We start from the raw sequence: 25,222 nt of genomic DNA on the forward strand, positions 1-25,222 counted from the left end.
AGGCCTAATGAGAACAGCAACTCTTCTTTGGTAGGTCTTGTCCCTATGAGGCAGTTACAGAGACTGAAGGTTCCCATCTTCCCACAACTGCCTAAGACTCTTCCTCTCTTGGGTTCTTCCCAAGCAGTCTGAGACTGTGCCTGTGTGGCTGCCTTTGCTCCCCCCACTTCATGCCTCTCCAGGTTCTGGGAGACCAGTGTGGAGGGGAGCTTGTCATAGCAGGAAGGAGAGACACCTGTGCCTCTTCGCCAGCCAGACTCATCTCTGCCTCTTGGCCTCCCTCATCCCACTCTCCTGCTTTGGCTTCTAGCTCTGACTCTTGGCTGCTCTCTGCCACAGACTTCCCCCTCTCACTAAGCCCTCTTCAGCTTCCAACACCTTCTCCCAGTCTTCTCCCTCTGACCACTCATTGTCATTCCACCACCAATCCCTGGGCTCTGAGCGTTCTCCCCTTGAGGGTTCCCAACTGCTTCCTTGCATTATTCCTCTACGTCCAACCAGTCCCTGACAAAAAAACTTCAGGGATGTGGTCCTCCAACTGCTGAGCTTCAGATTTGCTCCCACCCCTACCTGCAATTTGGATTGAGGGAAGCCTCCCATTACAGCCTCCCTAAACCTCACATCAGTGGTGCCACACCAGCAATTTGCTGCATTTCTGCTCTGGCTGAAGAAAAGTCCCTCCACATTCAGCATAGAAGCTGGGGAGGAGCTGAGAAGAAGTGGCTCCACAGGTCAGATCTGGTACAGGACTAAGGACCTCCATCCCTCCTGTCTCTGATTCAGGTTAATAATGTCTCCAGCCTACCAAATCAGCCTGGCTCTGTGCTCAGTCAGTTAGGTCTGATGCTGTTGCTCTAAATTATGGCTCCAATATTGGATGTCTGAACAGCTGTGTAAGAGCAAGCACCAACATTGCCTGAAGCATCACTCCAAGGCTGAGATGATTGTTTCCAGATTCTCACAATTAAAAAGAATGATCTTTCTCCTCTTCTTCCCTCCTTAACTTTTAACCTAAATATCACATCGGGCTAAAGAATTATGTTGGCATTTTAAAAAAAGAAAATCACTCCTAGTGTTTCCCTTTTCCATTTGCCATTATGGCTTCTGCCTCCACAGGAACCATTACTGAATCCTTCCCAACAGCCCTATATATTTCTTAGCTTGGTTTCATAATGCCTATTATCTGTTCATTTGGAGCACAGCTACCATATTAGGAAATATCATGCCTGCCAGTTCTGTAATGAGTGCTTGACTTTTGCAACTTTAGCATAAACATATAACACATATAAAAATATTAAAGTTCACTAGTCAGCATAACTCTTAAGAGCCACTGAGATGCTAATTGGATTTTCCTTCTCAATGGTAAAGGAATGGTTTTGCACATTGCTTCAAAAGCAGGTCAAAGATCCTGGATCCCTCACTTATTGATTTTCTTTTCTGCAAGAAAAATGATGATGTTCAAGCAGAACCCATTAATTAAAAGCCTATCTACCAGTTTGATTTTTCCATGTAACTTGCCTCTAAGTAAAAAGGGCAGGGGTAAAGTCCTACTGTACAGCTTTCTGATCCAAAATCCAATTGACCATAATGAGTAGACTCTTCCTCCCTTATTCTCACTGATTAAAGAGAGCTCATGTGTTGCCATAGAAATATTGTTGGACTTGGACTAGAGAGCTATGGGTTCAAAGCAACACTCAGCAGTGCTACTTGTTGGATTACCTTGGACCAGTTCCCATCTCTCAGCCTTAACTATCTCACAGCTTTGTTAAATAAACAACAAAATATTATAGTAGGAATAATACTGAAATTAAGTACTCTTTAAGTCCACTAATTTCAGTAAAAGGGAATTAAGCATGTGTTTTTAAACCCTACCATTGACATAACTGAGACTTAAAGATGCTTAATTTTGGCTGGATCACACCAATGTTTGGCAGAGTCCTATTCCAGCCTTTTGAGCCAGACTAGGGAGTTGTTCAGTAGTGTCAGCGATTCAACAGGCTTAGGTAGGAGAGGAGCTATGCTCTCTTGGTGGACTAGGAACAAGTCTTGCATTAATAACTTCCAGGCAGAAACTGAGGATTTAATCATTCAACCTGGATGCCCTACTCTTCCTAGAGCACTTGTGCAGTCCCGATCCTGGTCCTTCTGGGTAGGACTCTGACAGAGGATGCTTCGTGCTGCAAAGCAAGCACTGAATCAGTGGGACCAAACTTAGGACTTATCTCACTGCTTTCGCTGTTCTTGGTGTCTGTAGGGCATAGGATCAAGATTTAGGGGATGAGTCCAGTTGGATCACATTAAGTCATCTTCTGCAGTTTCCTTAATGGATTGCTGTATTTGGATATATGATCTCAGGAGCTTCCTCTTATATCCCACTTTATAGCCCTGAGAGACTCTCAAAGCAGCTTACAAAAACATATGATAGTAAAAATGATATCCCTGTTGTAAGCAGGATTACACAGAGGGCATTTCCTGCTCTCCACACTTAACTTTTGACCTGCTCTTTCAAGGCACAGGTCTGCGCTTAAGAGCTCTGCTTTCAAGCATGGGGGGGGGGGGTTGCCCCAGAGCTTTCTCCATGAAAACCCACTCTTTACTGCTCAATGTCAATTTGGGTTTTAAGCAGATTGCCATTTGCTCCAATTGAGCTTTAAAGAGCAGGTTTTTGTGGGGAAGACGCTGGAGCAAAAAAAAGGACACAGACACAGAGCCTGAATGCATGGACTGTGCCTGGAAAGAGTGGATAAATAGTAAGTGTATCTTGCCATTGTCCTTTGAAGCAAAGGAGGATGTTATTGAGCCCTTGATGGAGGCAACTCTTTGCCAGGCAACAGCACCCAGTGAAATATTCTGAGGAGGGTCTGAGCAGTTGGATCTCATGCTGGACCCCATGTTGGGGTCCTCCTCTGATGGGGTCCTCCTCTGATTAACTAGGACTCTGGTTAATTCTAGCTCCAGGAGAGGCGGATTCTCAGTGGCAGAGCTGTTTTGCATGCAGCAGGTTCCAGGTTCGATCCCTGGCATCTCCAGGTAGGGTTAGGAAAGACTCCCTCTCTGAAACCCTGGAGAGTTGCTGCCAGTGAGTGTAGAGGCAATACTGAGTTAGGTGAACCGATGGTCTGACTCAGTATAAGGCAACTTCCTACACTCATCAGATCATTGTTTACATACACTGTGATGCAGGTCCATTAAAAGCAATAGGACTTAGTAACTGATCCCATTAAGATGTGGCATATACAGATCACTCTGGGATGGGATTCTGAATTGTTTTTACTTGGAGAAAATTGAAAGGATCTTTGTTTGTTTGCAAACGGCCCACCTTTCAGACTGAAAGCTGACACAGAAAGCTAGCTCATATCATTGATTGCTCTGGTATTAGCAGTCACAGGGCCTGGTACTGAACAGCAGAAGAGATGCCCAGAAGACTGGGCTATAAAACAAGTCTATGGTGGTGGTTGCATCTGTAGCTTCCAGGAAGGTGGATCAAGTAGCAGCATCTCACCAGGCTCTCAGGCTCAGAGTGGTATTTCCCATCACTGGCTACCTTGCCTTATAAATAGGAGATGCTGTGGATTATATTCAGTTAAGAGCCCTAAATCAACGTCCAATTGGAATCAAATATCCAAACTGGACAGGCTTGCAATCTTTAAAAAGGAGAGAGCCACAGGTGGAGGGGAAATGAGGAAAGGGGCACAACTATGGAAGGGATAAAGGAAGTTAATCATATTTTGATGGATAGAGAAAGTAAGGTGATGGGAAGGGCAAAATGTGGCATGAGAAGCCACCCCTAAATTGCTTCTACCAAAGCATGTATTCTTTAATAATAATAATAATAATTAATAATAATTTATTATTTATACCCACTGTCAGAGCTGCTCTAGGTCCCAGCTCACAAAGGACCAACGCTGATTCGTTGTTATATACAAAAGTCTTTATTGAAGTCACTGCCATACTCCCCTACGCTGCCCTCAGATCCTTCCCCTTTGCTCTCCATCTCCTCTCTCCCCTTCGCGTCTCGCTCCGATGTCAGTTCCCTGACACCCGCCCATCTGGCTGGGCTTCCCCAGCCACTCTGGTCAGCATCCAACAAAATATTAAAATACAGTAATGCATCAAACACATTAAAAGCTTCCCTAAACAGGGCTGCCTTCAGATGTCTTCTAAAAGTCTGGTAGTTGTTGTTCTCTTTGACATCTGGTGAACTAAAACCCCAATGATGTCAGTGCTAATAGGGATGGCATTGTGAACCAGAGCAAAAAAACTGTAAGCATATTAGAGAGCCCCCAGTTGCCTTTCTAAAACTGGTCAGAACCTATTCTAATCCCTTGTTCTGGTAACACTGGCAATGCACATTCATGACTCAATGTAATGAAGTCATTTGATGTTTACTATAAGAGCCCTGAGCTTAATGAATTTATAATATTTATGTGAGTCCCTTGGGAATAACTGCTGGGATAATATGTAGGATTGGTAAATGGACATTCACATTTCTATTCTCATTTTCCTCTGGGCGGCCAATAAATGAAGAGACCTTCCGTGCATCCTTTTCATATTAAAAGTACGCAGAAGATCTTGATTATCAAATTTTCTCCAACTTTTAGAAATGAAGTACTCAGCAGAATAACAAAGCAAGTTTAAGAAACTAGCATTACATTTAAGAATTCCCTCCAGTGCTTATTCCAACAATAAACATAATGAATATCTCATTTCATATTAATGTGCACACTCTTCATTATAGTTTAATGTTGTGTATTCATCTTTTTTTAGACAAGAAGAAAAGTCCAGTTCTGCAGCTAGTGCTGAGCCAAAGTGTGGAAGGTGTTTTTCACAAATTCATTATCCTCCCATCCCATAACAAGCACCCTCCCTTTCAGCAAGTTTTGTACCCGTTCATGAACGATTAAGAAAGTGCTAACAAAGCGACAGGTATCCCTGTTGCTCACAATCCAGCCACACACAGTGAATTAACTATGGCAGAATATAGATGCCGGTGTGCATCCAGATGTCCAGACTGTATGGTCTAATGCTTGTCCCCATTCACATCCTGTGACAATTTGTCATGAATAACTATGTGCAACTAGAACTGGACTGGGGTAAAAATCTTGCTCGGCGACTCTGTTAAGCAATGAAACTACCAACAAGAATAGTTTATGTCATGTATCTCCCCCATTATTTATTATTTTCTTTATACAAGTATTTATATACAGTAACACCAATTCAAACAATATAGCATGCTGGTACACAGCAGTATATAGACACTAAAACATGAGCACCATAAAATGATTAAAATGACTATTAAAAAAAAACCAAATTGAACAGTTGCATAAGCCTGTATGCATAAAAAGTGAAGCCTGAAAATCAAAAGTGAGAGTGCCTGCTAAATCTCTGCTAGAAGGTTGTTCTACAGCATGAGACTTGGGCTTGCCAATCGGAAGGTTGGCGGTTTGAACTGCCAACTAGCAATTTGAAAGCACACCAGTACAATTAAATAAATAGGTACCTCTGCAGCAGGGAGGTAAACGGTGTTTCCGTGCCCTCTGACACTGGTCCTGTTGTACCAGAAGCAGTTTAGCCATGCTGGCCACATGGCCCAGAAAGCTGTCTGTGGACAAACTCTGGCTCCCTCGGCCTGAAAAGCGAGATGAGCGGTGCACCCTATAGTCGCCTTTGACTAAATATCCAGGGGCTTAGGCAGTCCTTAAAGAATCCTATACCCAAATTGTTCAGGCTTTTATATAACAGCCTGGAATTTATTCCGCAGCATATGTTACAGCCAATGCAGATGTCACATTTAGCAAAGGTGTTACAACGCCATCCGCCCCCATCCACAGCCTAGCCACTGCATTTGGCACTAGCCACGGCTTCCAGAGCAGCCTCATGGGCAGCCCCACAAAAAGTGCATTGTAGTAATCCGGTCTCAGTGTTATCAATGCATGGATTACAATGGCCAGATTATCTCAATCCAGATATGGCTATAGCTGGAGTACCAGACGAAGCTGATAAAGGGCATTCCAAGCCACAGAGGTCACTTCAGCCTCTAGTAGCAAATATGTATCCTGGAGTGCCCAAGCTCCTTTGTATAAAGTGCAACCCTATCCAGAACACACAAATGCCTATCTTCCAGGCGGTTCTGTATATATTAGAAGGGCATACAGACATTTGCCACAACTCTTGAGAAGTTGGGTAATGAATTGGGGTGGGTGGAGAATTGTATAAATAAAAACTACCAAAACAATTTCGCTGAAAAAATGATATGGTTGTCATCAGCACTCTAATTGCTTAGAAACATCATTCCTCATATTCTGTCAGTACGGATGTCACTCTGATAACTGAATGACTTATGATAATTTATTGGGAACTGCTATAGCCTTGTAGTGTAAGGAAGAATTATTATTCCAGCTTTACACCCAGATGATTGAGAGCCATTAGAAGCCCACCGTGCAAAAGAAGGGAGTTTTTTAATACAAAAATAAAAATATCCTATGGCTTCGTATTTTAAGTTTTTAAAGAGAGCTTCTTAAGCACTCATCTTGGACTAAAATGTGAACCATTAAGGTTCAAATGTTTGGGGAATGAAACATGACCCTATATGACTTTCCCAGTGCAGTGTACGGTGTTCAGCCCACGTAGCTTTAAGTAACAAGCAATACCTATATTAATCACCAAGAATTGAAAATCAAGTAGAACTAGTGATCTATTGACCATACCTAGGACCATGCCTGGTGAAAGTAAGCAAATAACATTACATTTGAAAGTGTAACAGAGTGAGGCAAAGAAACAAAAGCCAAGGAATTGAATTCACGACCTCCCCTAACCCTGAATATGGCGTCTCATATGTTCCACTCCAGAGACTATGCATATTTAAATGAGCATCCCATATTTGGGTGGATCCAGACTACCTGTGCTCAGGTTTCATTGAAAATAATATGGAAAATTAGTTCATTACTTTCCTGATTGATTTCATTTGGGAACCACGTTCAACTAACATTAGTTCCAACCCACTGTAAACAACATGCTTACAGGTATAATGGTCATGTAAACCTATATTCAGTTCTACTTAAGACCCAGTACTGTCAATTGTCATTAGGGGCAGAAATTGCATGAATGCAACACTACTGGGTTACAGCTCAAGGCCAAATTACTAACACAACCATCCCCATCTCCGTCCCCATCCTCTCCCCACAGTGTTGCAGCAACTAGTTCATGGTTTGTTAATAGGAAGCCCTCTCCATGTGAAGTCAAATTATTCCCATGTCATTTTCCAGAAGCTTGACTTCTCGCACTTCCTCTCATCATTGGTTTTCAATGAGGAAAAGCAAGCAGCTGAAATAATGTCTTTCAGCTGACATGCCCTGGTACAAGGAATTGGCACGCCACCTCAAGCCATCTGTGAAAAGAGCTTGTGGTCCCTCTATGAATGTGGCATTAAGCCTCTCTGAATCTTAGTAATGTGTGACCTGGATTACTAGAAAAAGAAATGCTAGTGTATATTCACAGAGGTGCTGTTTGCTGGAATAGCACTTGCATTCCTAATAATGTCACTTCTTGTCTGAATACTAGCAACCATTAATTGGCACACTGTGCCCAAATAAATGCACATGCCTTAGTTATGGTATAAACATGGGCAAGGCAAGCTTGATGTGCTGGTATTGTCATAGCGCAACTGTTTCACGTCCTAGCCTCTTGGAACTCAGCTATACAGCTGTAAATAAAACAATTTAAATGTATTATAAAGTGGAATATACAATGTGACACTAGATGGAGACAGTGAGCTATGCCAAATTCAATGTATTTTTCAAAACGTTTTTTTTAAAAAGCATTTTCACATCGGTTTTTTATATGTGTGTAGATTCCACCTTGGAACCCAACCTGTGTTGGACTATGCTTCTGATTCTGGTCCAAAGGGACTCACACATAGCTTTCCTTCCCCACTCCCTCTATTTTTTGGATCAGACCAACTGGAGCCTAACCCTTGCTAAGGCCCAGCAGTTGTGCCACTATGATATCCATTTCCCACGGCCAAACGTCATACACCATACCGGCCAGCAACCATGTATTTAATCTAGGGGATCTCTCCTTAGAATAGTTTCACATTGTATGCAGTCTAGGGAAATGGAAAAACACTACAGACCCGCATGCCCATACACCCATCACACGCATAACATTTTATACAAACCAATCACAGTGTATATACATTAGGCTGAATACATCCAGCCCATGCAAACTGCCCAACACACACAAAAAATGATGAACAGCATTATAATTGTGTATTTGTGCATGCACTTAGAACTTAGGTTATGTGAAGGAATTTGTGTGGGCCTGATATTCCTGTTCGTTGCATTCCCCTGGCACACACATGCTAGAATTCAGCGTGATGTGACTCTTATAGAGATCTTGTTGGAGTAAATAACATACAGGGGTGTGCCTCTGCTCAGTGGCTTTCTATGATGACAGTTCCTATCCTCCTTTATTATTACCTGTGTTGACTGGGGCTGATAGGAGTTAGAGTCTAAGTACATTTGGAGGACCACAGGTTCTCCACCTCTGTTCTATGGTACAGGAGAATTATAATGGGTATCTGCTCAGAAGGAAATCCCAGTGTGCTCAGTCAGTGGCAGAGCTTCATGCTTCAGCACTGGCGCTGGGCTGGCGTGCGTCCCGGGGATGTGGGTGCGCCGCCCGCAGGGGCATGATGTGCATCCTGTGGGCGTGGCACACCGCCTGTGGGGGCGCGGTGCCCAACGCAGGTGGGGGAACAGCCGCAATGGCACCCCACTGGGATAGCACTGCCCAGTCCTCTTCCTCCGCCAGTGTGATCAATAGAACTTACTCCTGGAAAGTGTACATAGTATTGCAGCTTTAGGATGCAATCCAAATCCCTAAACCCCTTGGTGGGGCAGAAGCAGTAGAAGGGGACAGGGCAACTTTGCACAGCCCCTGCATCAGCTCCAGGTTGCCATTAGGTTAAGACAGCAAGAGCAGCTCAGGATGCAGCAAATCTCTGGCCAGCTCATACCCACCCACTCCCTGCCCTCGGAAAACCCTGCTCGGGGACTTTCTGCTAGCAGGGATACCTCCAAGCTTCTCACCCACCAGACATTTGGCAGACAGAAGGAGGAGATTGGTGATGGGTGGTGGGAGGCCTGTTCAATCCACACACATATATATACACACACATACACCCCATAGCCAGGAACAGGGAGGGAGTTTGATTGCTCTTCCAGACTCTTCCAGTCTTTCATCTCAGGAGTAAGTGCTAATGAAGTAGATCACATATGAATGAAGCACAAGGTTCTGAAACATCAACAGAGCAAGCCATGAAGAATTTTGTATCCCATACCCCATTCTTTATGTCAAGAATGTTCATGATGTCTTGACTGAACAGATCCAGTTGCAATGGGGATCACTTGAGTACCACTTCCCCATCTCTGTGACTGCATCTTAACTGATCCACTGATCCAGCCCTGAAACATCCATGTCCCATTATTTGATGTATGCTGTTGATGTCCCCAGCTTTTGGGCTGATTGGACAACTCTCCATCCCCCCACAGTGTACCTCTGCCCTGCTCCTTGTTCCTTTGGTTTCCTTATCCCTGGACTAAAGCTTGCAAAGTCTGAGCAGCTAGTTTTGTGGTGTTGTTTTTTACTGGGGCAGGGAGAAGGGTTTACAGTTCCAAAGTCTGAGGGAACCTGGTGTACTTGATAGCTCAGAAAAAAACAAGTGTTAGCATGTTCAAGTGATGATGCACAGGTTTGCTGCTTAGCTGAGAAACATGTACTTACTCTACACGAGTGCTGGAGCAGTGAGCATTGTTTTTATGTAGAGGCTGCCATCTTGTGGGACATTTGCACATTGCAAAAAAAGTATGTTCTTAGCTATCAAATTAAGGCTGACATTGCCTTAGGTCTCTCTTTAAAACACTGCTCTCAGTGACTAATACTATCCTCCAAAGCATCCTCCATTATTCTCTCAAACAAACCCCGCTGAAAATTAGTAGAGTTTGTACAGCAGAAAGGTCTGGAGGTAGATTTCTCTTAAGCTCACAAACCTCAGCACAAATTAGTTCCTCTTATTAAATGACTGAAATAACATCCACTGATTTTGTGAAGGGCAAATCAGATATTACTTTTGGTATCACAGAACAGATAGACAGACTCGTTACCTTTATTCTACTGTAATTTCCCTTGATACATCATTTCCCTAAATGAAGGTTATAATCGCCTCTTTCCATATCTACAACTCCTCTGCTTAGTTATGAAATCTTTATCTCTGAATTGTGCATATTTTTGATATCTGGAAAGAGATCTTTCCCATCCATTAACATCCATTAGTGGGCATACAATTAGACATAATTCTGTTTCAAAGAGCAACTTAATGTTCAAGTATCATACACATAAAAGTCTCTCCTACAGAAAAGATGTCTTGTGTCATCAGGAATTATACAGGCAAATGGAACAGCTTTTTAGTAATGAGAATGGAGCAATTATTCTGTAACTGAATGTATAAAAAGAGAAAGGACCAATGCATTGGTCTAAGACAAAATGCACATATTCAAGGCCAAAAAGAAAAGACTTTCATGCCACCATTAATATGATAGAGAGCATGTGATTTTTTTTCCTAACAAGACAATTTGGAAAAATAAAGATTACACATGAAAAAATCCTTAGTTGGTTGTTCTTTAGAACACAGGAGCAAGTGGCTAGAACAGAGACTGTATATTGAGCTAAATTTAAATTGCATTTAAGCTCAACTGATTTCAATGAGAGAAATTTAAGCAGGTGCTTAAAATCAATAAAAGTGCTTTTTAAAGCATGGCCTAGTTTGAGCACATTGAGACTGCAATTGACTGTATTCCAGGTGTTTCGCTGTAGCTGGGAAAATGGGAGTCAGGGCAGGGAAAGGCTTCCTTCCCATAAACTCCTGATGCCACTGAAGTGAGCAAGCCTCCATCCCCATTAGCCATGTGGGATGCATGACAACCTGTAAGACTAGCTCAGCTGAATGAGTGGTTGAGGGTCAGCTCAAGGCAGTTGTCCCCCATGCACTCTTGCCTAGTCAAGCTAAGGATATGCTCTGAAATAGTGCTGAAACAGTGCTCTTCCATATCAAACCATTTGTGCTTTGGGGGCTGCCTACAACACACTTCACACTCGCATTTCCTGCTGCATCATTAAAGTGACTTAAAACCTGGTCCTAAACACATTTTCCTCATAGCCAGCTCAGAGTTAGTTATGCTTTAAGTATCAGCAACTTCGATGGGGTGCATGCATATTATAGTACAGTGGGTTGTGGCCGTCATACGGAAGTCGTTTCCATGGATTCAGATGGAGCTTACATCTCATAATATCTTCAGGACTGGATTATGAAAGCACACAACTGCTTTCTACATGGCAGTTGCACATTTTTAGCATCAGCCTGGCCATCTGAAACTGGTTGTGATGGCTATCTTCTACCTCCACTGTCAGAGGTATCATGTGTATGTGCCTTTTGGTGAACTGAGTGGAAGACAATGAGTGACGCGGGTGGGGAGAGATAGCATGTGCTTGGTTTGTTTTTGATATTTTGTTAATGTTGCCTATATATATATATATATATATATATATATATATATATATGGACTATGAGTGCTGTCATGCTTTGTGAGTTTTATAAGATGACTTTTCTTGTGGTTGTGCTGTATAGCCTTTTTTAAAAGTTGTTTTGTTAATAGTGTTTTACAGAAGGTGGTTGTTTTACTAAGGATTTGTTAATTATTTTATATGGTTTATGCTGCAATTGTGGTGTTCTGTTTTCTTGCTTATTGTTTTTAAGCCACTTTGTGACTCGTGTGAGTGAAAAGAAGCACAGAAATATAAGGAATGAAAATGAATAAAATGAATACCACTTGCTGGGAACCACAAGAGGTGGCATGGAGTGCTGCAGTGCTCATGTTTGACTTGCAGGCTTCCAATGGACTGTGGACTAGATGGACCATTGGTGTGACCCAGCAAGCTTCTCTTACATTCTAGACAGATGTCATGGGACAGCCATAGATGCAGCCCTCTAATAGAGTGGTACCTCCAGTTGCGGGCAGGATCCGTTCCAGAGCTCCGATCAGATCCCAAGCTTTCCACAACTGGAGGGACCATTTCTGCACATGTGCACACTTCCAGGGGTGCCACTTTCACAACCTGAAGTTTATGTTACCCAAGGGGAACGTAAACCGAGGTGCTACTTTAATTTGTCAGCAGCACGTGTTAGTGAGACTGCTTCAAGTCATACGAGCTGGATATCAGAATGCATGCTTGGCCAGCCACTTCAGGCATATTTTTGCTTTCACGCATATGAGATCTTTTGAGCAGCATAAGTTTCATCTTGGGAAAGTCTGGGCTTGGGCTGTACAGCTGTGTAAGGAATTATTCATTATTGCTAATGAGATTTTGAATGACTCTTGTAATTTCTCCCCAAGGATTCTAGAACTTCAGCAGAATGGACACATGGACCTACTGAAGCATAAGTGGTGGCCAAAGAATGGCCAGTGTGACCTATACTCCTCCGTGGACCCTAAATATAAAGGAGGAGCTTTGGACATAAAGAGCTTTGCAGGTGTATTTTGCATACTGGCTGCTGGGATTGTTCTCTCCTGTTTAATTGCAATGTTGGAAACATGGTGGAATAAAAGAAAAGGCTCGCGGGTTCCTTCAAAAGAGGTATGAGACCCTTCCATTTCATCATAGCACTAGAGGTGAGAAGGAAAATGTGTATTCTGAAATGTTTTACTATAGCCTTCTAGCAGTATATCCCTCTTAATCACCAACATGTGGGGGGGAAATTGCCTGCGGGCCAGAAGTTCCTCACTACTGATCTAAAAGAACTGTTTTTTCATTTTTTGTAATGGGGGAGAGAGCCAAAAGCTACTTTATGTGTGCTTGGATATGCCCAGTGGGGTTTGTTTTACTTCTACCCCTTTGGATAGTAGACCTCAATATCATACCTCAAATGGCTTCTGAAACCCCTTCAGTTTCAAAAGAAGTTTTCAATTTGGAAGGAAAGGCTGCTATTGAGAAACACCAGCCCCAGGGCCACCTTGGCCATATGGTGGTTTCATTGTATCCAAGCCACTGGGTTCAAATTTGGTTCTTGTTACCAGCCCTTGGTGATTTTAATCATTGCAAGAAAAAAAAAATTCTCATTTGCTTTCATATTCTTAACACCGTCTAAGGGCCACTTCACAATTACATGTTCGGATGTACACCTGAACTGTTTTAAGTGTACATCTAAAAATGTAACATGCAAATGCAATGAACATGTGTTGGCAGACACATGTATCATCCAGGTACACTAATCAGTGAAGTGTATTGGCTGCTGCTCCTAATTGAGCACACTAGGTGTTGCAAACCCAAGTTTGTTTCTGCATAATGTGTGGAATGGCCCTAAATAGGCATTCATTTGCTTTGCAAAGGTCCATCTGTGCATCTCACTCAAAAGAATGGTGTGCATCTATAAACCTCACCATCATCTAAGAATCAAATGTAAACTAGAGCTTGATTAACCAGCACTGAAATGTTTAAGTCTATTTCCTAGCCTGTTTGGGTGTAGTGTCTCTCCACTTTTGAATCATTCTTTTTAAGGAGGCTTGCCATTTATCAAGGCACATGTGTGTCTTTGCTTTTAAGTAAGAGTACAGAAAAATGGAGGATGTAGCAGCACCAGCAAGCATAGGGTCTGATTAATCAGTCTACTATTTAGAAGGAACTTGAACATTATCCTTGTGACTTACTTCTGAATAAAAAGGGGAGGACCATTTAGGTATTTCAGATGTTGGAACATTTCAGCTTGGGTGTGGTGGCAAGTAAACACTTGCTGTAAAGTGGTCCCTTGGTCCTTTATATCATGATTTGCTGGCTTGCAACTTGAGTCTTAAAAGAGTTCACATTATACAGTGAAGTTTTATGTAAATTAGAACTTCACATGGAAATCTGTGCTGAATATCCCCTCTATCCAAGGTACAGGGTTCATTCAGTGCTGCAACAGTTATGAACCAATGTTAACAATCATTTTATCATCCATTCAGTCCATTGGCTGAAGGGAAATGAGAAGGGCAGCAGAACCCAAAATTGGAAGTCATATTGGGCTGCTGTCTTGTGCTCCAGAATGCAAGCTTCTTCTTTTAAAAAAAAAAAATGTACTGAAAATTTACCTTATGGTTGTGAATATAACTTTCCAGCTGTGAACCAAAATAACCCACGCAGTCATGTCTGCTTGTGTCTGCAGACAGCCTTAAACAATAGCTCTGAGAGAAGTGTGACCTGTCCCCATTAATCTCAATGGGATGTAAACTCTGAAGCCTGGTGATAATTTAAATGTCTGCATTGTTGAATATTTCACTGTTGGTCAAGGCACACGTGAAAGAAGAGGAGCAATCATTTTATGGAGCTATGCACAAACCATCCTGTGAGTGGTGTCTCATTTTGATGTATTGAGAGGGTGGAGTGTGGGTCATTGGGTGGCGTTTGGGCAAATATCACCCCTAAGTCTTTCCCCTTGTTTTCATTCTGACATCAGCTGAGATAATGTATCATTCTGTAATGTCACAGACTCAGCAGTGACACTGAAGAAAAATCACAAAATACCAAATTTGAATAAAATGAAGGCCAGACTCTATCAAGTAAGGGAATTTAATGTTAGAAATTAGTATTCAGGCATCATACAAACCAAGGGGAGATAGCATGGTGCCCAATGTTCAGAGATGATGGGAGTTGTAATCCACAACATCTGGAGGCCACCATACTGTCTACTCCTAGCATAAACAGTAATGTCTCTGAGCTCAATAGGACCTCTGGAGCTCATAGGTACCACTTCAGTTGATCCATTCTTGGGATGTAATAGAATCAGAAGCCTAGTCAGGGAGTCCATGCCCTAGTACTGATTTAATGCCACAATTGTCTTTGACTGTGTGCAAATGGTCTCTCAAAATTCCCCATCCTATTTGTGGGCAGGGAAATTGGGGTGGGGGGGGCTATTTCACTGTATTTTTCAAGAGGCAGAGAAGAACTTCTCCAAAAGTTTCTTGGGGATGGGTCTCCCCATTAGCAAAACCAGTAGCACAGCTTATTTTCTTCTTTTTTTTTCCTACCACGGCAAGCAACCATGGCACCAGCTGTCTTGCCAGTCTAGGCACCATTTTGCATCGCCCACAATGCCCCTGACCTAGTGTCAATCCAGCACATTAGTACAGGGCACTGTGGGGAGGGCAGCAGACATTTAGAAACAAATGGGGTTTTTGCATGGCTTGCCCATAAATCAAACGAAACAAATAGGCAATGTTGAGTCACCTTTATATTAAAATGGCCCACTTTCTAGCTTCCATCACAACATTCAAAACGGGTAGTTGTAGGGAGGAAGGGTGTTCTTAGCAACACTTGTGAAAATGCAACAGGTCCAACATTGAAACTACAATGAAAAATGAAGGTGGCAATATTCTAATTTTATACAATTTGCTTAACTGGACCATTATTTGGACTGTTTTCCTCTTACCTGCTTCTGGTCTTAGCTCATGGCTGTTCTGCATTTTACAGGGCAGTCTTCCCCAACCTTATGCTCTTCAGATATTGTCAGATTGCAGCTCCCATCTATTACTAGCCAGCATGGTCGATGGTCAGTGATAAAGGGAACTGTAATCCAAAACATCTAGAGGGCATGAGACTGAGTAGGCTGTCATAGAGTAACTCCTTTTAAGGCAGATCTCTTATCACTTATCAGACTTAGAGCCTATCGTACTTTGTTACCTCTATCACTATTGCTGCTAAGTCTCGAGACATCTCTGCCATCACAGAATGATACATGTTGAGACATCAGTAATGGCCAAAATAAAAAAAGTGGATTTCACCATGACTAGTGTAAGTATTGAGAGTGTCACTGTAAATTTATTTCTATGCTGAAAGATTAACAGCGTGGCAAAGGATGAAGGGGATCTTCAGTGCATATTTCCAGACGAAATACAATTTTGGAGTCAAAATCTGGTCAGTCTTGAGTTAATTCATCTATTGTTGGACCAACTAATTGTTTTAAATGTTGCAAGCTTTCAAACGTAGGCCCACATTTCTTGTACTAGTGCAGTGTGGTTCCCACCAAGACAAGAATTTTATGGCTGCCATATTGTATGGCATGTTGTTTGTGTGAAGTGGACCCCTTGTGATGCAGGTTAATTTTAAATATGCTGATGCAGCACACACAAAGAGACTGGAAATGAAGGGTTGCACTAATGTGGTTAATACTGGCCTGACCCACATTTGATACTGCTACACACAAGCAGCATACCACATGGTACGGCACTCATATGATTTGTCACCATCGGAAGACCAGCCACGTTGATAATGCATCAACCACATTCTTTTTCACATATGGAATTTCAGAACAAAATAGTACAAATATGTACATATTTGTCTATATATTCAGACTGACAGTTACGTGATGATGGGATTTTAAACTCTTATCATAAAGGTGGTGAATATAGGTGAATCACACATGAAGGTTCCAATGCATACTAGGAGTTCAATCTTCTCAAATTATCTCAGCAGAGGGGCACTCTCCAATGTACAGAGGATACATGTGCAGAGTTGCCGTTTGTGTAAGTTAATGAGGGCGCCTGCACATACAGGAGCTCCATGCACACAACACTGGGCACATGAGGCTCTAAATTTGTAAATGAATTAGTATGTGCAGTTAGGTTTCCCATGGATAAATACCTGGAGGATCTGGTTTCATAGGAAATGGGGAAACAATGCAGCTAGTGAAAAAAATAGTAACTAGAGAATAAGGCCCCTGGTGCTCTTTGGCCCCTTTCATGTGCTACTCACCTGAAGTGTGTAGAAAAGTGTGTAGAAAGAGACTGTGGAACTACACTTCTGGTTCTGATTGTACATGGCTTCTCTGCCATCCACACTAATATTACCATGGATGTCTGAGGCAGGGAAACCTTCATGAATGCACACACCTTTACAATCAGGGCTCCTGGATCCAGAGAACCCTACATGTCTTGAGGCAAGGGGATCCATGCATAATAATGGATGAACCAGAGCCCTGGCTCCATATTACCTTTCTCCATCCTTTGCCAATTTGAACAAGTAACACAGAAGGGGGCTTTTGATTTTCACCTTTCTGAAAAAGGTTATATTAGCAAAGCTGAATATTAATTTGGAAAGCGCACACAGTACAGAGTCAATACGTGTTCAGTGCATATTATTTATAATTACTTCATCCTTCTGTTTACTTTTCTACATGTTACTAGTCAGTGATTAGTGGAGTTAACATACAGGTGTTTATACTGAATTTTGCAGGGATTTTGCAGAAATTTTTGCTTTGAAAACAAAACAAGGAAAAATATGAGCAAGTCATCATATTTTAGAGTAACTTCAGTGGAATCACTGCAGTCCTGCTTTTGGCCAAGTGAATAACAGAATCTCTGGCATATTGACTACCAGAAAATATTAAATAGGGTAACATGTTGTTTCTTCCAAAGTATTCAATTAAGCATATACATGTACTAAATAAGTACTAAATATTTAGTACTGCTGGTACTAAATAAGCATGTTCTGCTACTAAATGAACCAACTACTATAATTAGGCATCTAGCATTACTTACAAAAATATTAAATCAAAAATTAGTTTTAACATGAGTCACATTTTATTTCAAAATATAAGAGCTTTTCCATTTAAATTAGAGCTCAGGAACTTGTGGTCTTCCAGGTGTTGTTGGACTACGGTTCCCATCATGCCTGACCATTGACCATGCTGGTTGGAGCTTATGGAAGCAGGAATCAAACAACCTCCAGAGGGCCACAGGTTTCCCACCCCTACTGAAAATTCAGCAAAAAACACCAATGGGTGCTGCTTTGAGTTGTTGTTATTCAGACAACACGATTCAAAGGAGCAGCAAACTAGAGCACAGCAGGCAAAGATCTTGCTAGTTTGTTCCAGTCAATATGTGAAATTCAGCATGTGATCTCAAGGGCTCACAATTTTTCCTTATTTCTCCATGACCATTCTACACAAAGCACACAGTACTTTCTGTCTCTAATAGTCTTTTGTGCAGTTCCCCCCCTCCACAATTTCCCCATGATCTTTGTCTCCATTTCCCCGTATTTTTCCTGTACTGTTTGCCTTGTGTCTCTTGCACTCAGCCTTCCGCCCCACCCTAAACAGAACACGGCCTTGAGGGAAATTACATGGACCACGCAAATGCGAAATTAAAACACAGTGATTACACACATAATCCTGGTCGTGCTGAAAGGCCCTAAGAGGAAGAACAGGGATAAGCCTACTGCTAGTGATACTTGGGATACTTCCAGGTATCAGCTTTCCCGGAGACCCCATTATACACAGGCAATAACTCACAGAAGAGATACCTCTTATCGTGGTGGTTTGGATCTGCCACTGCTGGCTGTTTGATTGTTGTTGTTGTTGTTTAGTCGTTTAGTCGTGTCCGACTCTTCGTGACCCCATGGACCAGAGCACGCCAGGCACTTCTGTCCTCCAGGCACTTCTAGTTTAAATTGTTACTGCACATTTAAACTAGCAGCAATCATCACAGTTAACATCTAGAAAGCCTCTTGGGCCATGCCAAACTCTGCTGTTCTGCTAGCAGAGCACACTTCCACTTGTGCAAGAGAACTTTCCCCTGGAGTCCCCTGCACACCCTTAAAATCTGCTCCAGGGGGCTGGAGGACCCTCTGGAGAATATTTTGAGGGCACTCAAGGAGAGGAAATAAAGGGAAACTCCATCATGGGTGTAGCCCAGGAGCAGCTGTCCCCTCCCGATCAAGTAAAACAATAGAAATACTGAACTAACTGACCAATCACATCAGTTCAGCCCCCTCTATCAAAGTCCTGCCCCTACTAACAAATATCCTGGCTACACCCATGCACCCCATTGCATGAGTGGAACTTCCCTCGTGCAGCACTGGATGCAACCCAAAATATGGAAATGCTCCATAAAAAGTCACAGAAGCTTTATGATGATGAAATAGGGGGGGGGGAGAATTAGCATCTTGGTATTTTCAAAGTAGAGTCATATTCCATTTAACACCTAGAAGGAAAGTCTGGCTGCCTTGAAGCTCTTAGGCCAAGCTGCTGGCAACTCCATCAACCTTACTCAAATTCAATGTTTATTCTAAAACATTTCTTCCACCAAACCAGCTTGCGAACTGGTTGTCATAAAGTCAAACAGGGTGGAAGATGTGTTGCCAAAGCTATTTTCTACAAATCCACATTTGTTTGTGGATATGGCATATTAGAAGTTTTGTGGGGGATTCAGCTAACCAGCCTCAACAGCAGAAGCCCTGCACAAGGAGTTCAGCTCACGCAATTGGGCTTTCCCTGCTCTCTCCCCCCCCACACACACATTCCTGCCCCCCTCAAAACTGACTCAAGGTGGGAGGCAGGGAAACCTCCAGAACAGCTCACCAAAGTGGATTATGAGAAGAGTGGGATTGTTCCATCAGGATGATTCGAAGAGCACAGCATTGAATTCCACCCAATATACCGTATTTTTCACTCCATAAGACATACTTTTTCCCTCCTAAAAAGTAAGGGGAAACGTGTGTGAATCTTATGGAGCGAATGCAGGTGGGAAAAGCCCCCAAGAGCCGCACACACACTCCACGTGGCTCTTGCAGGCTTTTCCCTGAGGAGGGAGAAGGGACTGACTGGCCGTGTATTTATATTCCTGAAATATCTAAACTTCTAGCTGATAAATTTAAGTCTCTTATATTTAATAAAGCTACTGAGAATTCTATGGAATGTAAAGAGGGATGGAGAAAAAGTATGAGATTCTGGTTTTCTACAGAAATAAATTTTGTTGCTGACATTTCCAAATTTTCATTTAATTTATAGATATATTTTTTCTTGGTGGGGGAACAAGCTTGATTGCAAGCTAGCTATAATTCTGTTGAACATTTCTATTGCATCGAAGCTAAAAATTCGCAAGAGAATGATTCAGTTCTTTAGAGTATCTAAGCACTGAAAAGATTACGATACCCTAGCCCTATATACTTCAAAATAAAAACAATACTTTTAAGTTGTAAAATAAAATTCTATTTTTCAAAATGGCACAAAATTTGCATGTGTGCTGAAAAATACATGCATGTATCTCATGTGCAACACATGACAGTGTCTGGTTTCCTCACGTTGTTTCTATCTGCATTAGGATGACACCTCCTGGTTGAGGTGGGATAAGTAATAAAAAGAGAACAGTAAAATGAATAAAGAGTTTGGAGTGGAGTGTAAGGAAGTCTAACAAAGTTCTGATATTTCCCACAATGACTACTTCAACACTCCAATGTTTTTTTGGGGGAAATATTTAACATCATTTTTTTAAAAAAAATAGTCTCTTTTGGAGTGAGGTGCCCCTATTTTGCTGTGCCCTGAGCATGCAGTTAGGGACGTGGGTGGCACTGTGGGTTAAACCACAGAGCCTAAGACTTGCCGATCAGAAGGTCGGGGGTTCGAATCCCCGTGACGGGGTGAGCTCCCGTTGCTCGGTCCCTGCTCCTGCCAACCTAGCAGTTTGAAAGTACATCAAAGTGCAAGTAGATAAATAGGTACCACTCCAGTGGGAAGGTAAACGGCATTTCTGTGTACTGCTCTGGTTCGCCAGAAGCAGCTTAGCCATGCTGGCCACATGACCCGGAAGCTGTACGCCGGCTTCCTCAGCCAATAAAGCGAGATGAGCGCCGCAACCCCAGAGTCGGTCATGACTGGATCTAGTGGTCAGGGGTCCCTTTACCTTTAAGCATGCAGTTAGTCTGCCTATTGGGTAATCTAGCACCGCCAGTATCAATAACTTATTCTGAGCCAATCTGGTTTTGACCCTAAGCTTGGTTGCTGTTATTTTTGTGGATCAATAGCTAAATACCCATCACAGTAATGGATGGGAAGCTAAGGGTGATTGGATGGACACGGGCCTTGTGATGTCAGATAGCAGCACTGCTTAGAACTTATGTCCTCTCACTTCCAATACCTTCCCAGAGCCGGCAAAGAGTTGAAAGGAGTCAAAGGCAATTGCCTAAACTGTCATACTATAGCACTGCCCTTCCAACGCGAAACAAAAGAGTACATCACACTGAAACTGCAATGTGTGGTCGACAGCCAGCAGCTCTCACAATCTTCTCCAGTCATTCAACACTTCACTGTGTTTCATCTTCATTACACAAAAGTCATTCTCATCCATGTAACATTGGTCTAAATCATGAGCATCCTACTTCCAAATCCTCATCTTCCAACAAGCATTTCTCTGCAGCATCTGCAGCCAGATGTTCAAGAGGCTAAATTGTAAAGATGAACGCTTTGGAAAGGGAGAGTGCACTTGTATGCCATCCAAATCACACAACTCACCCTGTAAGAAAGATTTACCACAGATTATTTGCATTCTGCCTTGGCTTGGCGGTTGTAAAGTCAGGCACCATTTTTGCCAGTTTTGCTTAAACTAGTGAGATGGTTCAGCAAAGGACTTGTTGAGCCTCTCTTATTTTTAACTGATGTGCAGCAAGCCTAGTTTTCTTTATTTGAATAGTTCTGATTATTATTCTGTGGAAAATCTTTCTGGGTGTTGTTATTTTTGTCTAGAAAAAGGTGGCAATGAATGATTTGTTGTTGTTGGTTTTCCTCTTTTTGCCTTCCAGGATGACAAGGAAATTGATCTGGAGCACCTCCATAGACGTGTGAACAGCCTCTGCACAGATGACGAGAGCCCCCATAAACAGTTTTCCACCTCATCTATAGACTTGACTCCCCTGGACATTGATACTTTGCCCACGCGTCAAGCACTAGAGCAGATCAGTGACTTCAGGAACACTCATATCACTACCACAACCTTCATACCAGAACAGATCCAGACTCTTAGTCGTACGCTTTCAGCTAAAGCTGCTTCTGGATTCTCTTTTGGCAGTGTGCCTGAACACCGAACTGGCCCTTTCAGGCACAGGGCTCCGAATGGGGGCTTTTTCAGAAGTCCCATCAAAACGATGTCCTCAATTCCCTATCAACCAACTCCGACCTTAGGGCTCAACATCAGTAACGACCCAGACCGAGGCACCTCCATATAAAGCTTCAGACATTGTTTTGTCACTGTTTCTTTCTAGGACTCCCTTTGCGAGGAGCAGCTGTGATATTTGTGGGACTAACATGGATGTAACTTTTAAAAAAGAAATCAGGAGTATTAGTAACAACTCACTATCCTTCCCCTCCTCTTTTTCACTTTCTCTCTACTTGAGGCCATGGTTTTCAGTCCAGCTCCTCTAGAGTAGCTCCATTAGCTCAACTGGTGTGTGTCTGGAATAAGCGCTTTCTAGAATGTATTATGGCCCCAACTCTGTAAACCATCAAATCAACTCATTCTGGCCAGTGGGATTACTCTGAAGTAACTTCAACTGAGCCACCATTAAAAAAACCAACAGGTCTGCCACTTCCCTAACATTCTACTAGTACAGCATTTCATAAACTTGAAGACAAGGAAACGGACACTGAACCTATATCAAATATATGGGGTTATTTCACTGAAAGACCTTTGTATTGTTTCGCCTTTGAGTTTTTATACAATTGCAATAATTTCAGTCTTTTCTCTGTGTTCTGCTGCATCCATTCCAGTGCTTCACTGCTGTTCTGTGTCCTGTTAACTGTGGACCAAAGGCAATCCTTGCAGTATTTACAGTTGGGGGGTGGTGAGAGAAAGGAGAAAGAGAAGGGAGAGACCATTCAGGCCACCTAATATGAGAATGCAATTTTGTAGGATTTCAAGAAGCCATTGCTATGCCAGTAAAGACTACAGTTAAATCTCCTTTTTGCACTGCAACAGTGCATATGACCTTTATGTGATTGTACAGTGTTTCAAAGGTTTTCTTTTACTTATGTACAGTAAACTGTATCATATGGCAGAATCCTCTGTTCTGTTAAATAAATTAGTAGCTCATACATAGATATATATATATACACATATACCTTGGTATATGTATATACATATGTACTCATGTATATATCTAATAAAACGGAAGCTGATGCTATTGCAATTTGTCTAATAAAGCTTTAGTTAAAAAAAGTGTTGTATACTGGAAAGATGTACAGGACAGGGGGTTTTCCGCAAAGAAAAGGAAGGGTGGTTTAATGTTATTTGGATTGTTTGATATTTAATGCCTTTTATTTTATTAGAACATCCAGGGCAATGTAACATTTGTTACCTAGATGTGTAACTCATTCATTTAGGTTTTTGCATTGGCTATTCAGCTGTGTTTAAGGGTAACCTTAATCATCTATTACTTTGGAATTACTTTTGACAAAATGGGAAAAACTGGTAGGTAAAAACACACACAAGGGACAGCTGATTTTCAGTTCCCAAGGGCTTGAAAAACAGATCAAGGAAGGTTAATAAATGCTCTTTGAAATCAATACTATCCATCATTGCAAGTGTGGTGTGAGAGTTTGAGGATGGCAGCGGTCGAGAAATATTGGTGTGGCCTTAATTGCAATCCTGTGTTACTCCAAGAATATAAAGGAGAGGGGAGGAAAACAAAAGAATGATCTCTTGTTTAAATCTTTATTACATATTCAATTATAGATGTATTTTTGACGTGAGTGCCAATTGTATAGAACGATAAACTGATGACGGCGAAAACAGTGCCTCCTTTGGCACGGCGGCATTTTTGAAGCTAACACTCTTACCTGTTTAGATCTGTAAAATGAGCTTTCAGTTGTAATCCTTAAAAACTAAAATGCGATTAAGTAGAAAGCGAGCCAACTTATCCCGTGTTTTATTTTTAATTTGTTTTAATACTTATTTTAACCTAACTCCATTATGTGACTAGGCCTTGATTATAGGAAGCAACTTAGGTGATCTGCTTTAGGAGAAATTTCAAGATATATTCTTCAGATCTATTCTATTTTGATGCTTAATTCTGTTCTGGGAAAGCATCTTGTACTGTCACTGTTTTTTGTATGAAATCTTCATAATATTGTCTACTGTGTAAGGCAGAACAATTTTCTTATCATGCAAAAGGCCATTTTGTTTCTAGGGTACAAGTGTTTAAAAGCATGCACAACTTGTTTCCCCTTGTAACATTCATGAGCTCCTACACAACTGACTTTTTAGAAGAAGAAGAAGAAGAAGAAGAAGAAGAAGAACAGAAAGAAATTTCTTTACAACAAACTAGAGGGATATACCAGATGTTGCAGTGATTTTAGTGATAAACCAATTATTTCAATGTGTTGCCTATTATACTGATACACAAAACACATTTTGGAGGCCTCAGTTACAAGTGGCAGAGCTTTCTGTGTATAATTTGTCTAAATAATTTGTCTAATAAAATTGTTTTCTAAACTTGCCTCTCTGCTTGTTTCAACTACCCTGTATGCGAGAAGAAACCATGGCCACCAAGCATACCCTCTGCAAGGTTCCAGGGCATGTATACCTGGAGCCAGGTAGGGGTGGAGCCAGGTGTAAGGTTATCAAATGCATGGCTCCAGTCCGTTGTTTGCCAAGGCAACACAAATGCAATGCCAAGGGATCATTTGCAGGGTAAGCTTAAAAGGTGTGGAGAGAAGGAGGTACTCAATGCCTTACACCACCTGTTGATTATTCCACTAAAAAATCCTGCTCTCTGAGACTGATTTACTTTTCAGCAGAGTCGGTTTTAGAGTAGTGCAACCAGCGCAGCTGTACTGGGCGCCATGCTGTTGGGAGCACCCAAAATGGGGCAGGAGAGATAGGGGGGCACCAAATTTTAGCATTGCCTAGGATGCCGCTGTAATTTGAGAGTCCCAGGTCCGCCACTTGTTTTCAGGTTCACTTCCCGTTTCAAAGCTCAGGGAGATTTGAGATTTGCAGCCCTCTGATCTTCCCCCACAACCTCTATAATAGAATCGCAATGGTTGAGAACCCCACGTTTCTCAAGCCACCTTGCCTAGTTTGGCCCTAATCATATTAAAATAGAACGAAATAGTTTCCAAGTCCATCCCTTTTGTGCAGTAGGACTTTCCCGTTGGATTCGCGCTATTTCTGGTGAATGAATCCAGTGAATTCTTAGCTTGCTGTATTGTGAACTTCCTTATTTCTAGGGATAGCTACAGGTTAAAATGCTTTATTAATATTTAATAAAGAATGTTTTTTATAATAATAAAAAACCATGTCTATTAATACCTTGGTTTTTTTTAATTAATATTTACAATCAAGGTGCCTTTAGAAAAAGCCAATGA

At 41.9% G+C, this 25,222-nt stretch overlaps 1 protein-coding gene across 7 annotated transcripts in view; it reads left to right on the plus strand.

Annotated features, from left to right (window-relative positions):
- GRID2 (glutamate ionotropic receptor delta type subunit 2) overlaps nt 1-24,347 on the plus strand; it is an 830,074-nt gene extending 805,727 nt beyond the window's left edge. The window contains exons 15-17 of one of the 7 annotated variants that reach the window (XR_014223025.1): nt 12,450-12,690; nt 14,255-14,434; nt 21,661-21,710. Coding sequence is in view for 5 of the 7 variants with exons in the window: in XM_082236355.1 (XP_082092481.1) it covers nt 12,450-12,690; nt 15,925-16,002; nt 21,661-22,083 (742 nt within the window). In the remaining 2 variants the exon portion in view is untranslated. Of the gene's footprint in view, nt 1-12,449; nt 12,726-14,254; nt 14,435-15,924; nt 16,003-21,660 lie in introns of those variants that run through there. The other 6 variants (XR_014223026.1, XM_082236355.1, XM_082236358.1 and 3 more) reach the window with 6 other exon arrangements.
- The last annotated feature ends 875 nt before the right edge of the window (nt 24,348-25,222 follow it).

The sequence above is a fragment of the Podarcis vaucheri genome (assembly GCF_965113315.1).
Source record: "Podarcis vaucheri genome assembly, chromosome: 9".
Classification (NCBI taxonomy): domain Eukaryota; kingdom Metazoa; phylum Chordata; class Lepidosauria; order Squamata; family Lacertidae; genus Podarcis; species Podarcis vaucheri.